The sequence below is a fragment of the Carassius gibelio genome, chromosome A23, assembly GCF_023724105.1.
Source record: "Carassius gibelio isolate Cgi1373 ecotype wild population from Czech Republic chromosome A23, carGib1.2-hapl.c, whole genome shotgun sequence".
NCBI classification, from domain to species: Eukaryota; Metazoa; Chordata; class Actinopteri; order Cypriniformes; family Cyprinidae; genus Carassius; species Carassius gibelio.
Window position 1 is genome coordinate 24,995,784 of NC_068393.1, and position 17,660 is coordinate 25,013,443.

Consider the following 17,660-nt stretch of genomic DNA (forward strand, 5'->3'; position numbering starts at 1 on the left):
TAAGATCAAGCAAGGATAAACCAGCAGGGATTGATAATTTGGATGTTAGATTGCTTAAAACTGTTTCAGATGTTTTGGCCCTACCTATCTCTCATATTATTAATTCAAGTTTGGAGAAATCAGTCTCCCCAGCTCAGTGGAAGATTGCAAAAATTATCCCACTGCCTAAAAATCATAAAGAGAATTTTTCAAATGATTTGAACACAGCTCATCAACATGCCTATAGGAAGGGATATTCTACAGCTACACCGTTAACACAAATGACTGATGTATGGCTGAAAGAAATCGATGCAGGAAAGATAGTGGGCTCTGTTTTACTAGATTTCAGTGCCGCTTTTGATATTCTTGACCATAAACTGTTAATTAAGAAATTGTACTGCTATGGTTTTGACAGGGATTCTGTTGCATGGATCAATAGTTATCTTACCAATAGAAAATATTGTGCATATTTCAATAGAAGTTTCTCAGAAATGAGGGTTATGAGCTGCGGAGTGCAACAGGGGAGTTGTTTAGGGACACTTTTATTTTCAATATTTACTAATGATTTACCTTTAGTTTCAAACAATGCTTCCATTGCTATGTACGCAGATGATTCTACCATATATTCATCAGCGTTTATGTCAAGAGAGCTTGAAGAGACTCTAAATGAAGAGCTAGTGCATATTAGGAGATGGGTTAATATAAATAAATTGGTACTTAATATAGAAAAAACCAAATGTATTGTATTATGTTCTAAAAGGGTAGGGAGAGTAGAGCCAAGACTGCAATTAAAACTAGATGACATAGAAATAGAGCAGGTTACAGAGGTTAAGTTACTTGGTGTATTGATTGATAGCCGTATGTCCTGGACAAAACAGATTGATGAAATGTTGAAGAAAATGGGGAGAGCGATGGCTGCAATTAGATATAGTAAAATATATTTACCAAGAAATTTGATTAAACAATTAATGGAAGCTTTGGTTCTCTCTCAGCTAGATTATTGTACAGTCATATGGTCCAATACATCAGAATGTAATCTCAATCGATTACAGGTGGCTCAAAATAAAGCTGCCCGTATAGTGCTTAATTGTAGACTAGAGTTTGTGATATGTTGAGTATGTTAAACTGGTTACCAGTTAAAAGTAGGTTACATTATTCTCTTCTTGGTTTTGCAAGAAAGGTTATAACAACAAGGACTCCTGTTATTTTATTTAAGAATTTTAAGTTTTCTCAGGATGGACATGAATATGTCACACGTCAGTCATCCGTAGGGAGATTTCTCCTGACTGTTTATAGAACAGGAGCTGGACAGAGAACATTACACTATAGGGCCATGGTAGCATGGAATTCCTTACCTAGCTTTTTGGTTAATGAAGCTAGTAAGATGGTCTTTAAAATTATTTATTTACACAAGTTTTTATATGATTTTTTTACTTGGGTTAGGGTTAGGGTTACTGTTTTGTTAAAAAGGTGTTATATAAGTAAAAGTTTTTTCACCCTATAAGTATACATGGGTTCTTAGTTCATGAGTTTGATTTAAATTTTTATCAACTTAAATCAAGGAATATTTTCAGTTCATCTTCTATTAAATGTCTTTGTTTATGGTTGTATGTTGTATGAATGTATGCTTATTTTGTAAAAATTGATATGTAATAGTGATTTTGACCACAGGAAGAACAGCACTCATATGTATATGAGATAGCTGATTGTTGGATCAATAAACAAACAAACAAACAGACAGACCATATTGCTACAATTACCTGGTCCTGCAGATTTGCCTTATACAACATAAGGAAGATTAGACCCTTCCTGCATGTACTTTCAAGCCTTAGTTCAAACTTAGGTGCCCTTCAGAAGCTTGTGTTCTGCAAGTAAACGATGCCTTGTGGTGCCATCCCAAAGAGGTTCAAAATCACTCTCACTGACCTTTTCCTGGACTGTGCCCAGCAGGTGGAATGACCTCCCGATCTCAATTCGAACAGTGGAGTATTTACTCATTTTCAAAAAACATCTAAAAGCTCATCTTTTTCGCCAGCACTTAAACAACTAATACAAGCACTTACTTTTTCTTTTTTTTTTTTTCCTTTTCTTTTCTTGTCTATCATATACTTGGGGGGAAAAAACCTGGCTATGTGTTCTGTACTAGACTAACTGAGACTTGCAATGGCACTTGTATACTGTTGTTGTTCTCTTGTTGGTCCGATTGCTTCTATTGTATTCATTTGTAAGTCATTTTGGATAAAAGCATCTGCTAAATGATTAAATGTAAATGTAAAATTGGAAACAATTCAAAACGATGCTGAAAGTTTAGTTTATTTAAGATTAATTAAATTTGGTTTTAAATTTAGTACTTTAATGTCAGTAATATGAACTTTTTAGAGTTTAAGACACCTCTAGACTACACCCGGTTTCTCCAAAACCACACCAAATCCAGTCTGATTCGTTCATCTTTCTCATGTACATTCAGAATTAATGCTAAGAGATCAGATTCACACAAGATGACATCAGTGTCAAATGAGATTTCATGCAAAGCTTTATTTTCTGAGGAAAAGAGAATATAATGAATAATGAATGGACAGAAATTCAACAATGAAGAAAATCACTGACAATCAGAAATATATTTACATACAGGTGGTTATTTGTATAATTGTATGCACAAATGTCAAGTCAAACATTAAATTTTTCATTATTTTGTAAGTGCTTCTGTTACGACCGTTGGCTCAAGGGAAGCAACAAAACAAGGGACACACAAAAACCAAATTATAGGCTCAAAGTGATATTTATTTAATTACAAAATAAGACCACACTAAATTATAGAATGTAAACAATTAAAGAAAATAACAGTATTTCTGTATTCACCAGTAAGGTCAGTGTGTAAAGCAAGATGCAGGTGTGAAATGTAATGTAGTGTTGAAATGAAAATGAAAAGAGTAACAAAATACAACACAACCAAAGAGTCCAAAACCAAAGCGTCAAAACCAGAGACTGACTCTCCCAAGTCAATTGGTGATCTCTTAAACAGCATCCAAGGCCCGAACACAGGTGTTTCCAGTAGACTGGCAATTTAGGTGATCAATGGGCTCAGGTGCCAACCGCAATTCACAGAATCAACAGCAGGTGTCATCACACCCCTCCCCATAAGACAGGGACTCCCACAAAGATCCCTGTAACAAAACAAAATTCAGTCATAGGGTACACGCAAGTTCAGAACCACAGACAGCTCCCAAAAACACCAAAGAGGAAAAACGTCAAATCCAGTAGATTAAACTGCATCTGGGGCACGTGACAGCGCATCAGCTACCACATTTTCCGATCCTCGGATGTGTTGAATATCTAGACAGAAGAACTGCAGGAACAAGGACCACCGAACCAACCTCTGATTCGGACACTGCAAAGAATTCAAAAAAGTTAATGGATTATGATCAAAATAGGTGCACTCGAGTTAAGGTAAACCGCAAAATGCTGCAATGCACAAATAAGGGCTAATGCTTCCTTCTCAACAACAGAATAGTTACATTGGTATGTGTTAAACTTTCGCGAAAAGAAACTAACTGGATGGAATACTCCATCCACATCAGACTGCTGCAGGACAGCTCCAGCCGTGCAACGTGAAAGGTTTATCAAAGCACGGAGCCATAAGCACGGGCGCTGAACACAGCAAAGATTTCACATTCTCAAAAGCCAATTCACAAGTGTTAGACCAGTTAAACTTTGTCTTTCCCTTTAACAAGTCTGTAAGCTGTGCCACCACAGTAGATAAATTTCGACAAAAAGACCGATAGTATCCGACCAACCCTAAAAACCTGATAACCTCCTTCTTTGTTGTTGATGAAGGAAAGTTCTGAACAGCCTGCACTTTAGCCTGCATCGGACGCACTTCACCGTTCCCCACCACCTTCCCGAGATATGTCACGGTCGCCTTCGCAAACTCGAATTTGGCCAAGTTCACTGTAAGTCGAGCATCAGCCAAACATCTTAACACCGAACGCAAACTTTTTAAATGAGACTCCCAACTGTCACTAAAAACTACCAAGTCATCCAAATAGACGGCACAACCCTCAAGACCACAAATTACTCGGTTCATGAGGCGTTGAAAAGTCACTGGAGCATTACGCAGGCCAAAACTCATGACCTGATAAGAATGTAACCGTGACAGAGTGACAAAAGATGAAATTTCTTGCGCTCTCTTGGTTAAAGGCAGTTGCCAATAGCCCTTCAGCAAGTCAAACTTGCTGACGAACTTGGCTGAATCAACCTGGTCCACACAGTCTTCAACGCGGGGCAGAGGAAAACAGTCTGGTTTTGTTAAAACGTTAACTTTGCGAAAATCCATACAAAATCTCACAGTACCATCCAACTATCCAACTAAAATACATGGGGAAGCCCAATGAAGATACTGAAATATTGTGGTCCTTCATATACTTAATTTGCCTCTCCATCAATTCCTGTTTCTCAGGTGCAACACGATAAAAACGCTGCTTAATAGGCTTTGCGTCGCCCACATCGATATCATGTTCAACCCAATCAGTACGTGACTGTGCATTACCAAATATTTCAGGAAAACTACGTTATAAATCCATATCCAGCTGCACACAGTATGCATGGAAAAGTGACTTTAACAACTGATGGAATCTCTCCAATGCACCTTGACTTGGTTTCAACGGAGCAGGTTTCAACACCTGATTCTGCTTACTGGTTAACTAGCAGGTTTTACATCCCTTAATATAAACAGAGGCATCTCGTTTTAAACGCGGCCAAAAGAAATATCGCAACAGGCGATCAAAAGTCTTATGCACCCCCTGGTGACCTAATTGATCATGCACAATTTCGATCATTTGTCGAAACTTAGTAGGAACAACTACTTGAAAAACAGGACCCCCAACGAAATCTTTGTGAGGACTCCATTTTCTCAACAACACTCCATTGTGAACGAAAAATACACGGGCAACGTTACACTCCTCTACTGGAAGAACAGCACTCTGAAAAAGTTCATCCAAAGAGGAGTCAGTTCACTGTTCCTTTCCTAAATCCTCTACACTGCACTGAAGAGGATGGCAGCTACAGTGGGCTCTCCAGAGTTGAGTCAGGTTCCGGTTGACCCTACAGAGTTGAGTCAGGTTCCTGTTGACCATCCAGAGTCGAGTCACGTTCCAGTTAATCCTCCAGAATCAAGTCAGATTCCTGTTGACCTTCCAGAGTCGAGTCAGGTGCCCGTTGACCTTCCAGAGTCGAGTCAGGTGCCCGTTGACTTTCCAGAGTTGAGTCATGTTCCAGTTGACTTTCCAGAGTTGAGTCATGTTCCAGTTGACCCTCCAGAGTCGAGTCAGGTGCTCGTGGACCCTCCAGAGTCAGGGTTAGTCACCATTGACCTTCCAGAGTCAGGGTTAATCACCGTTGACCTTCCAGAGTCAGGGTTAGTCACCGTTGACCTTCCAGAGTCAGGGCTAGTTCCTGTTGACCTTCCAGAGTTGAGTCAGGTGCCCGTTGAAATTCCAGAGTTGAGTCAGGTTCCGGTTGACCCTCCTAAGTCGAGTCAGATGTTCGCGGACCCTCCAGAGTCGAGTCAGGTGCTCGTGGACCCTCCAGAGTCAGGGTTAGTCACCATTGACCTTCCAGAGTCAGGGCTAGTCACCATCGACTGCCCAGAGTCAGGGTCAGTCACTGTTGACCCTTCAGAGTCAGGGTTAGTTCTTGTTGACCTTCCAGAGTTGAGTCAGGGGCTCGTGAACCCTCCAGAGTCGAGTCAGGTGCTAATGGACCCTACAGAGTCAGGGTTAGTCACCTTTGACCTTCCAGAATCAGGACTAGTCACCATTGACCTTCCAGAGTCAGGGCTAGTCACCGTGGACCTTCCAGAGACAAGGCTAGTCACAGTTGATCTTCAAGGACAGAGTCAAGTCACTGGTGATCTTCAAGGACAGAGTCAAGTCACTGGTGATCTTCAAGGACAGAGTCAAGTCACTGGTGATCTTCAAGGACAGAGTCAAGTCACTGGTGATCTTCAAGGACAGAGTCAAGTCACTGGTGATCTTCAAGGACAGAGTCAAGTCACTGGTGATCTTCAAGGACAGAGTCAAGTCACTGGTGATCTTCAAGGACAGAGTCAAGTCACCGGGGTTCTTCATGGGAGAATTCAAGTCACCAGTGATCTTCATGAACAAAGGCAAGTCACCATTGATCTTCATGACCAAATACAAGTCACCAATGATCTTCATGAACAAATGCAAGTCACCAATAATCTTCATGAGCAGAGTCAAGTCAGCACCGATCTTCTGGAATCCAGTATAAACACCATGGGATTACCAGAGTTTCGTCACTTCTCTGTGGAACTACTCGAGCCTCTCCACGGCTCTGATGAACTACCAGAGTCTCTCCTCACCTCTGCGGAACTTCCACAGACTCATCATGTCTCAGTTGAACTCTCTGAGCACCCGACTGTTCCTGTTGTGGCCACGGAGGCTACCCCAACATGTTCATGTTCTATGTTTCAGACTTACTCAACCAGACTTGTTCTCCTGTTGGTCCGGCCGCACGGATGTGGTGGTCTTCTGCTCCGCCCTGGGGGGTGTCTGGTTCGGGCACACGGTTATGGTGGTCTTCTGCTCTGCCCTGGGGGGCTTCCGCCCTGACCACACGGTTGTGGTGGTCTTCTGCTCCGCCCTGGGCGGCGTCCGTCCCGACCACATGGCTATGGTGGTCTTCTGCTCTGCCCTGGTGGGCATCACGTGATGTCCTTCTTGGACTTGTGTTTTTGTGTTTATTTTTTGTTATTTTTCAGTCTGTGTCTTTCTTTCTGTTTCCTCCTATGGACCTGGCCCTCCGTCCCTCCCCCTGATCCTCTGCCGTTCCACCTCCCTCCTGGGTTTCTTGTCTGTGTCTCTCGTTCAGTTTCCCTCTAAGGACCTGGCCCTCCGTCCCTTCCCCTGATCCTCCGCTGGTCCATCACCCTCCAGGACTTCTTGTTTTGTGTTGCACTTCTCTTGTCTCTGTTTCCCCATTCTACCTGGTCCTCTTGTCTCTGTTTTGCCATTTCATCTGGCCCTCCGTCCGTCCCCCTGATCCTCCGCCGCTCCATCTCCCTCCTGGTCTCTTTGTGTCTTTGGTTTTCCCTTGGGTTCGGGTGGAGCATCTGGCAGCTGCTCCGTGGAGGAGGGGGTAATGTCACGCTGTCTAGTCTCTGTTTCCCTGGGTGTCTACTAGTGGGCTTACTAATTGTACCAGGTGCAGGCACTCTAGTGTCATTAGTCTCTCTATATATTCCAGTCTTTTCCTGTTGTTTGTATGGAGTCCTTACCCTTCGTGCATGCAGCATTTTCGTCATCTGAGATTCGCCTTCGTCTTCTCGTATTCCGAGTTTCTCCTTAGTCTTCTCGTCCTCCGAGTTCCTGTTGCATTCTTTTCCAGTTCCCTCCTTTTTTCTTTTGTTTGTTTTGTTTTGGACTGATTGTTTGGTTTTGACCCTGGCTTGTTTGACAACGATTTTTGGATTACCCTTGTTTGAATAAATGCCTGCTATTGGATCTCTCGCTCTCCCCGTGTCTCTCTGCCACACGAATCGTCAAATTCCTTCATCTCAGTGTCTAATAAACCTTTTTCGATCAACTACATTTTCAAAGCTATTTTAACATTTTCTTTGAGCCTTTTATCTTTAATCAAAATTTCATAACGTTCGGCAATACTTAATAATTGCTCTTTAGTACACCTGTCCAAAAATTAATGGGAAGGTGAACTAACTCCTAACTCATCAATATCAACCATGCTAAAAATCACCAGAATAATTTAATTTTTTTTAATTGAGTTTTCCCTCTACCTTCCCAGTACCTCTACCTAACTCAACCCTAGTCTTCATGGGATTATCGGTGGGGTGTTTTTATGTACTATAGCCCGCTGGGTGAAAAACGCAACTGATTGTGCTCCCGAGATAATTACTACATCCCACTTTCACCGCAACACTACACAAAAATAACAAATCCGACACGTCTCAAAAGAAACATGCCGCTATACCTATCAGAGAAAACTCACGTTCAAAAAAATAATAATAATGCACATGTACTTACCAACTGGTGATTTCACACGGTGAACAAATTGACTTTGGTACAAATCAATTTAGTTTGTCCAAAATTAATCAATGCGATCAAATAACCTAAGCAAGGACGAGCCCCCAATTTGTTACGACCCTTGGCTCAAGGAAAGCAACAAAACAAGGGACACACGAAAACCAAACTATAGGGTCAAAGTAATATTTATTTAATTACAAAATAAGACAACATTAAATGATAGAATGAAAACAATTAAAGAAAATAACAGTATTTCTGTATTCGTCAATAAGGTCAGTGTGTAAAGAAAGATTCAGGTGTGAAATGTAATGTAGTGTTGAAGTGAAAATGAAAAGAGTAACAAAATACAACACAACCAAAGAGTCCAAAACCAAAGCGTCAAAACCAGAGACTGACTCTCCCAAGTCAATTGGTGATCTCTTTTGCTTTTGTATATATTTGTAGATACTGTAATTAGTCGTAATATTGGAGTATCAATAAGCACTATTTTAATATTACATTAATGTCATGATTCTGCCCTCGTGTCCTTGATTTTTCCTAGTCTTGAGGCAGGATCATGGCTGACCCGTGTTTTGTGTTCAAGCACATGGCCTTGTCTTTGGGCCATGTGCTTGTGTTGTCTCGTTCCCTTGCCCCGCCCCCCTTGTTATCCTAGTCTTGTCGTGATTGTCCTATCTGTGTCACCTGTCGTGTCTTAATTGTTCCCCCTATTTAGATCTCCTAGTGTGCTCTGTCTTGCGTCGGTTCATTGTGATTGTTCAACTTATGTGTTCCTACCTGTCAGCCTCCTGAGATATCTTGTCCTTGAAACCCCTCTAAGAAGTCTTTTGTCTAGCAGTGAGTGTTTATTTGTAGTTCGTGTTCTCCTGTTTAGAGTCCTTGTTTACCTTGTCTACTCAGTTTTTGTTAAATTATTTAGTGTCTACCCTAGCCCTTGTTTTCCCCCTCGTGGGTTTTGTTTTTCCCCTTTTTGTATATAATAAATCCTCTGTGTAACCCGATTTCTGTCTGCACTTGAGTTCCTCCCTTGCCAACCCTGACAGAATGAACCGACCAAAAAGGAACTCAGCAGGCAGGAGGTCCCCCGAGCTCCAACACCTGTTGGAGTTCCGTCGTCAATGTTGGATGTCTCCCAGGAGGAGCCACCGAGGTCCCCCCCACCTACCCAGCTGCCAACGATCCCTGAGGGTCGTGTCCTGGCCGTGGCAACCCTGGGGAATCAGGCAAGTCCCTCCCAAAATCCTGAGGCACCTCCCACTACCTTCAGTCTCCCCAACAAGCGAGGGAGACGGTTTTCATGGGAGTCAGCTTCAGAGTCTTCGGCGTCCGAGTCTGCCCTGCCCGAGACCAAACTCCCCCAACCCGCCTCTGACCCAGCTGTGGCCTCTGCACCGCGCCCAAGGAGGAAGAGGAAGAAGAAGGGGCCTGCCGGTCCTGTGACCCTGTCTCCTCCCGAGCCAGCAGCGGAGAGCGCTGGCGTGCCCGAGCCAGCAGCGGTGAGCGTTGGCGTGCCCGAGCCGGCAAAGAAGAGAGCTGTATTCAAGTCTGCAGTCGTGAGAGCGGAGGAGAGAGCCGCGGCCGACTCTGCAGCAGAAACTCTAGTACAGTCTGTCTCATCTCGTAAGGAGATGCCAGTTATCATAGCTGCTAAAGCTTTGTCTGATTATTTGTCCCGTCTTGTTCAAATATTAGAAGTCCCCGTCAGTCCTGTCTTGTCCCCTGACCCTGTCCCCAGAAATCCCGAGTGTCCAGCCGTTGTCCCCCCGTGTCCTGTTGTCCCCCCGTGTCCAGTAGATGTGGTCCCCCCGTGTCCAGTAGATGTGGTCCCCCCGTGTCCAGTAGATGTTGTCTCCCCGTGCCCAGTAGATGTTGTCCCCCCCCGTGCCCAGTAGATGTGGTCTTCCCGTGTCCTGTTGTTGCCCCACGTCCCGTAAGTGTTGCCCCGCGTCCTGTATCTGCTCCTGTCATGTCCTCTGTCAGTTGTCCCGAGACCCCTCCCCACCCCTCACCACCCAGACCTGCCCGTACCCCCCGTCGTCAGCCTTCGTCCTGTCCTCCTAAGATCCCTAACCCTCCCACCCACCCTGGTCTGTCCCCCATGAACTTTGTGCTCCCGCCTCCTCCCCTTCCCTGTTTGTTTTTTTTTTATTTGCCACCCTAACCCTGCCATTGTGTATTCATGTTTGCCCGCCCCCCTTGTTATCCTAGTCTTGTCGTGATTGTCCTATCTGTGTCACCTGTCGTGTCTTAATTGTTCCCCCTATTTAGATCTCCTAGTGTGCTCTGTCTTGCGTCGGTTCATTGTGATTGTTCAACTTATGTGTTCCTACCTGTCAGCCTCCTGAGATATCTTGTCCTTGAAACCCCTCTAAGAAGTCTTTTGTCTAGCAGCGAGTGTTTATTTGTAGTTCGTGTTCTCCTGTTTAGAGTCCTTGTTTACCTTGTCTACTCAGTTTTTGTTAAATTATTTAGTGTCTACCCTAGCCCTTGTTTTCCCCCTCATGGGTTTTGTTTTTCCCCTTTTTGTATATAATAAATCCTCTGTGTAACCCGATTCCTGTCTGCACTTGAGTTCCTCCCTTGCCAACCCTGACAATTAATCCATTTATGTTTGCATGCATTCTTTGTAGATTGTTTTATACAAAGTAACTTACAAATGAGAAACATCACACTCATTTTCAGTGAGACAAAAATAGTCATAGTCCACAACTTCATGTTTATTAGAAAGCTGGATTAGGAAAGTCCCTAAATGCAAATGGTGATGGAAAACATATGAGATAGGAGGAAAAATTATATTTTAATGCTTTCATGTTTTGTCTGAGTGAAGGGAGAAATGCAAAAGCAGTAAAATATGATCTCACATGTAATTCTATAAGTATTTTGCATCACAGTTTCCATTTAGGAACTCTGTATGAAACAAGCAAAAGCAGAGGTTAAAATACAGAATCATTTTCATTAAATTGCATGTATGTATTTACATTTATATGATTATATATAAACATATTTAAGTCATCTTAGATGGAGTTTGCTTAGCCTATTGATTCAACAAAAAAGTAAATATAAGTAGTAAGTAGTAAATAATATGTGCTAAACAAACAAACAAAAACAATAATAATGCAAAATGAAAGGAAACACAGTAAATATTTGTATCCATCACCTCATGAGTCATGAAAGTGAATCATATAACCGAACTTAAACAAGTGAAAACATTATAGAAGTTCAAATAGACATTAGACTATAAATGGAGATCATTTGAATTCAAATAACAAGAAACTTCCTAATTCTAACAATGAAATATACATTTTCTGTGCAGCTGCTTTGAAATGTGTATTGTGAAAAAGCAAATATTTAATTGAATATTCAAATATGGAATTTAATTGAATTGAATCGAATTGAACTGAATCGAATTGAATTGAATCATTTGAGTCCAAACGGCTTGACTGAATTTGTAAAAACGGTTATTTGACTCACAAACAGTGGGTGATTACTTAAATCATTTTAGTCCATTAAGGATTCCAAATTACATGACTAAAACTTTTTTAGAAACAATCTATGAGATTACAGATTATTAGTAATGTATTCTGAGTACTTTTTATGATCATAAATAATTTACTGCCATTGTCTGAATATGTAATCAATAAGATCAATAATTAACAGGTATCTGATTATGGGCATTTTAAATATTATATAATCTCATCACAAGTGCTTCATGTTAGTAATCTGATTGTGTAATCTGGATCACATGTACTTGATGCAGATGAAGTTGATTTCTTTAGTTTCAGGAAGGCTGATCCAGTGATTATCATGGGTCCGAATGGCTCCGGATCTCACCGTCTGATCACATTCGTCCAGTCCGATGTCATAATCAGAAGCCCACTGATCGTAGCACATGGTATGACTTTTGACCCAGAACCAAAGTCCCAGTTTGCAGGAGTGACGCAGACCCAGCCACACGTGATCAGAGAGAGCGCTCGAGGTCACATTCATCACCCGCTGCTGCATCTGCTCCGAATCCACCGACACCAGGTCCATGTCCATGTTTCTGCAGCATCTCAGAGCTTCAGTCCACGTCTTATTCTCTCGGACCAGAACCAGCTTCTCTGGAAAGAAAATCAGGATACAAAACATTTAACTTTGAAATACAGGAGCCAGTGCTATTTTACACACTAGAACAGCAGCTACGCTAATTATTTGTTTCTCTGTTTCTGCCCAAATAGGATTTACTCAAGCTTCAGTCTGGATCCAGCTAGGGGTGACCCCGAATAGTCGAAGAATTGATGCTTTGATTCAAGGAGCCTGATTCGACTACCAATCTAACAGTCGAATATTCGCGGGGTGTTCTATGTGATTTGATTCAAATGTCTGATTTCACATAGAACTACCGGTTTTCTCCCGATAAGTTAATATACAGCCTATAATGATAAAGCTGTAAGAATCTGAAAAGAAGGAAGTTTCAAATTAATATTTTAAAGTGCGTGAATAAATCCAACCACCCCTATAGATTTATGTTTCACTTTCCATAATCCGTGACCGACAGAGGATCATCTTGGCGGCGGGGATTTAAAACTTTACTAAGACTCAAACTGACACAGACTGGATTTTTTTCTTACAGGTAGCGTACAAGTGATTTCAAAACATTTCAGCCGATGTATATTATTTACCTGATATAAGATGCATTTGGTTTTGAGTCAAGGGCTTCATTGTAGTACTACGGTGATATCTCTTCAGCGCACAGCGCGAGCTGGTCAAACTACAATGCAGAATATTAATAACTATAACTGGGACTGTTATATACATACTATGATAACGAGAAGACTATTATACTAAAATGCTATGAATTTTTTTAGTTTAGCTGAAGTGTTTCTGCAAATTGTTTCGTGAAGAACACGTATTCAGTTCATATTCGTATTCAGAGCCCGGCAGATGTGTTCATGTGCATTCTGACCCTTTTTGCAAATTATGTTATGTTATATAAATAATGAAGCGTATTCTATATGAAATTATGAGTTGAATCCCATTGATTAAAAACTTGCTCAAATGCGTCACTCTACTGGTCATCTTCAGCGCGCAGCTCAAAACAGAAATGCAGAACATTAACTGCAAACGTTTAGGCTAACGTTAAAATGAGAGCACTATTGTAAAAAAATAATAAAAATAAAATAATTAATTGTTATGGTTTGGCCGAAGTTAAGTGTTAGCTATCTGTTCATCAAAACATAAAACATAATTTACCCCGTTTATATCTGCATGGTGTTCATTACACATTTTCCCTGTGTGTTAACATCAGTAATTCTGGCTGTTGAATGTCTGACTTGACTCTTGTTAATGTATTTTGCCCTGCCCCCAAACATATGATTCAACTATTAGTCGAATATCGGCAAGATTCGACTATGAAAATCCTTAGTTGGGGACAACCCTAGATCCAGCCCTTACAAAGTCCTGAGAGGAGATGATGCCAAACCCTCAGAGGACCTCAGATGATGCTAACGGTGAGACAACATAAACTACTAAAGTTTGATTGCAACATGACATTACAGTACAATACACTGACATGTAGACGTACAGCAGCTCAGAGGATTGATCTACTCACCATCATAACACACAAAGGGATGCTTTTCTGAACACTCTTCGTCTGTCCATTGTCCCTTATCACTGATAACAATCAATGTGCAGTTCTTACGATTGTTGTTATTATTATTAGGTTTCCAGTGTGTGAATGTGGAGGTGCTGTTATCTGACCAAACCCAGAGTCTGTGCAGACCGATCCAGACTTGTTTATCTTGATCACTTGAAGGTATGTTTTGGTCTATGATCTTCTGAATCTGTTCATTCTCGCTCTGATTCCTCACGCTGGCCAGATCTGTGTGACTCTCTCTGCAGTATTTCTGAGCTTCAGTCCAGTTCTTTTTCTCTTGTACAGAGATGAATCCTTTACTGCTGCCTTTAAAACAGAAAGACATTTGAGTGAATTATTTTCCTAATGGAATTAAATAAAAAAAGGAAAATACATTAGTTCTACATCTTTCTGCTCTAATTTACCAAAAACAAAAAGAATATATTACTATTTGACATGAAAACAGTATGTTTTGAGCTAGAAAAGAGTAGAGGTGTGACCTCGGCATCCTAGCTAAATTCGCCCATTGGCCTCGGACCATCATGGCCTCCTAACATGGTCTCCATATCCTCCTGGTTGTGTTGGGTTCCAGTTCCTGTACTGTTCTGTGTAGAAGACAGGGTCATTCCAGAAACCAACTCTTGTGTTCTTCAGTCCAATCCAGACACGGTCAGCATTGCTCTTCACTCTCTTTATGGTCTGTTCAATGTCATTCTGTTCTTGTATGTCACTGATAGTGACCAGATCTGTGTATTTCTCTCTGCAGTAACTCTGAGCTTCAGTCCAGCTCAGGTTCTGATTCACAAAGTGATACTGACGCGGAGCTCGTGCAGAAGAACTGACCACAGCTGAGGAGAGACACATTCACATTCAAGACAAGAAGTGCTAGTACAGTAGTGGAGTATCTTAGTATTTTACTCAATCTCCTCAACAACACACACATTACACACTCATTCAAACACACTTGAACACGGTCAGCAGCACTAACACTAACTATCAACACTAGAACTAGTCAAGCACTCACTCACCTGTGAGCAGAAGAGACATACATGTGATTCTCTCCATTTCTGAGAGAAAAACACAAATCAGTCTCAAGAAACATCTGACCAGATCCAGAACATCAGATCATGCCATTTCTACTTTATCATTTTAACTGGCCCATCCAGTCTTCTGCAGGCCCACCTACAATAAAAATCCTGGCGCCCCTAGTGCTCTATTCACCTGTGCTGTCTTGAATTTGTACCTATAAGTGAGTTAAACTCTTATTTTGGAGACATCCAAATTCCTTCATAAAATAAAGCACAAACAAATGTGCACAAACTACTAGCTACTACTAAATATTGTAGAAACATTGTTGCTTTGTCACGATTTATTTTGTAAAAAGCGCTATACAAATAAACTTGAATTGAATTGAATTGAATAACTGAAAATAGAAAACATTTCTGTTAAGGTTAGTCTGTAGATTAGGTTATAGCATTAATAACTAGCTCTATATAAAAACAGCTGATGTCTGTGCAATATCAGTTTTTATTTCTCTGGGGAAACATCTGAGATAAAGTCGAGACTTCGATGAGACGTGAAAGAGAGTTTATTGAGATCTCAAAGAGCACAAGTATATTTTTGGTAATTTTTTTGAATAATTGTTTAATAAAACGTATATTTTTATATTTGATATATAATTTTTGTATTCCCCGTGTCTGTTTATATCCAGTGTCTCGTGTCTGTGTTTTTTCCTTGTTTAATTTGCATATTAGTTTCATTTTTTTATGCAAAAAATAGTCAGAAATATCCCAGTGTTCCTTGGGGATGAATAATCAGATACAGGCAGATTGAATCTTCAGGACAGAATTTGAATGTGTGCCGTTCTTCCTTAAAAATTGTCTATCAGCGTCCGCTGATAAAATCATCTGTGTTTTGTTCTCACGTTTCGCAGGTTCATCTGCTCATTTGGTGTTACTGCTCTGGTCTGATTGTCTATTAGCGTCAGCTGTTGCTGATGAGTAATCAGATCAGCGGAAGGAGCGTCTTGTTCTGTGGGTCTACAAATAGTCCTGTTTGTCTTGCTCATCGTCAGATCGTTGTTACTGGTTTCTGTTGCCTCGCTCTGTTCAGTGTCCTCTAGATCCTGTTTGTTTGGATGTTCCTGCTGCCAGTGTTAGTGCTTTGTTCACCTGAGTTGGCGTGTTGCCATTGTAGTTTCCTGTTTCAGTTCCTGTCTTCGAGGATTCTGCCCACTGCAGAACCTGTGCTACCAATGAACACCTGCCGACCAGAGACTTGTATCTTCTATCTGGCCTTGTTTGTTATCTTGAGTATTTAATAAATACCTTGTTTATTTTGCAGCTGATTTTAAAGAAGAACGACGGTCGGTTTGATCATCAGGATGAACAGATTACAGCAACCGGTCGAGCAGTTCAAGGCCTTGGTAGCTCAGGTCTCTGATCTTACCAACCAGCTGCAACATCTGAGAGTCGAGCCTGTCCATGTGCCCACTGTGCCCACACCATCACCCGCAGTTCCACCGACCAGCTTACCTACCAGCAACACTGAACGCCTGCCACCTCCTGCTGCTTATTCGGTTGAGCCCCAACTCTGTGATGCTTGTTTGAGTGTTCACTGTTCTTTGCTCTGTAGCCGTCATCATTTCTTACTGAGGAGTCCAAAGTGGCGTTTGTCATTACGCTGCTGTCTGGACGAGTGGCACTGTGGGGAACAGCAGTATGGGAACAGCGATATCTGTGTCTGGATTCATTCCAAACTTTTAGTAATGAACTTAGGAAAGTGTTTGACCATGTGGTGTCTGGCAGAGAGGCGGCCAGGGTGTTGGCGGATCTATGGTAGCACAACAGGACTACTCCTTCGAGTTCCGGACGCTGGCAGCGGAGTGTAGCTGGAACAACGAAGCGCAGTGGGACATGTTTCTGCATGGGTTGAACGACCGTATCCAGAACGAGATATACACTCTGGACTTACCTAAAACATTGGATGGGTTGATTGACCTGGCCATTCAAGTGGACGCACGGCTGCAGCGTCAAAATTGTCTGATACAGAGAGACCGGGTTCCGGACAAGGAGACTTGTTCCATCACCCCTCCATCCAATATGATCGGTACCTCACTCGATCCCGAACCCATGCAGGTGGGCAGAGCTCACCTCTCCCGGGAGCAGAAGGAGCACAGTAGAGCGCAGGGAATGTGCTTATATTGTGGAGGAGTGGGTCATTTCGTGGTACAGTGCCCGGTAAAAGTCAGGGCCCTTCAGTAGCAGGGAGGTTACTGATTGGTGGCATTTCCTTGTGTGAATCATCCCGAGAATCTACGCTCCTCCCGGTCAGACTGCAGTGGGCCACCTCTCATCATCAGTGCGACGCCTTGGTGGACTCCGGGGTGGATTGGAACTTCATGGACCGAAGCCTGGCCAGCAGACTCGGGATTCCCATCATTCCCATCACACATCCCATCGCTGTCAATGCTCTGGATGGTCAACTCCTGTCTTCCGTCACACACTATACCGGACCGGTGAGTCTTGTCATGTCAGGCAACCACGTAGAGGATATTCCGTTCCTCCTCATTGACTCTGCTGGGGCTCCGGTGGTTTTGTGGCACCCCTGGCTCACACTACATAACCCTCACATAAACTGGCAGCAGAACACTATCATGTCTTGGAGTGAGAATTGTTAGGTGTCTGATTGTTCTTCTGTGTCTTATTCTTTGTTGCAGGAGGAACAAATGGACCTGTCTTACATGCCCGGGGAGTACTTCGACCTGAAGGGAGTGTTCAGTACGTCCCTGGCTGCTTCTTTTCCTCCGCATCATTCTTATGACTGTCCCATAGAGTTATTGCCAGGTATGTATCCCCCTAAGGGCAAGTTATACTCACTTTCCGACTTGGAGAGGGAGGCCATGGAGAAATATATTTCTGATTCTCTATCAGCCAAACTCATCTGCTCTTCATCTTCTTCTGCAGCAGCGAGTTTCTTCTTTGTCGGTAAGAAGGATGGTACCCTGTGTC

General features: G+C 42.2%; 1 protein-coding gene across 6 annotated transcripts in view; it reads right to left on the reverse strand.

Annotated features, from left to right (window-relative positions):
- The window catches only part of LOC127944174 (macrophage mannose receptor 1-like), a 143,787-nt gene that overhangs the window by 82,779 nt on the left and 43,348 nt on the right, over window positions 1-17,660 (reverse strand). Inside the window, exon 2 of one of the 6 annotated variants that reach the window (XM_052540002.1) lies at window positions 14,679-14,717. The exons of 4 other annotated variants lie outside the window; for them this stretch is intronic. In XM_052540002.1, coding sequence (XP_052395962.1) covers window positions 14,679-14,715 — 37 coding nt within the window. In that variant the 5' untranslated portion in view covers window positions 14,716-14,717. Of the gene's footprint in view, window positions 1-13,626; window positions 13,816-14,678; window positions 14,718-17,660 lie in introns of all 6 variants that reach the window. One more of the 6 variants, XM_052539992.1, reaches the window with a different exon arrangement.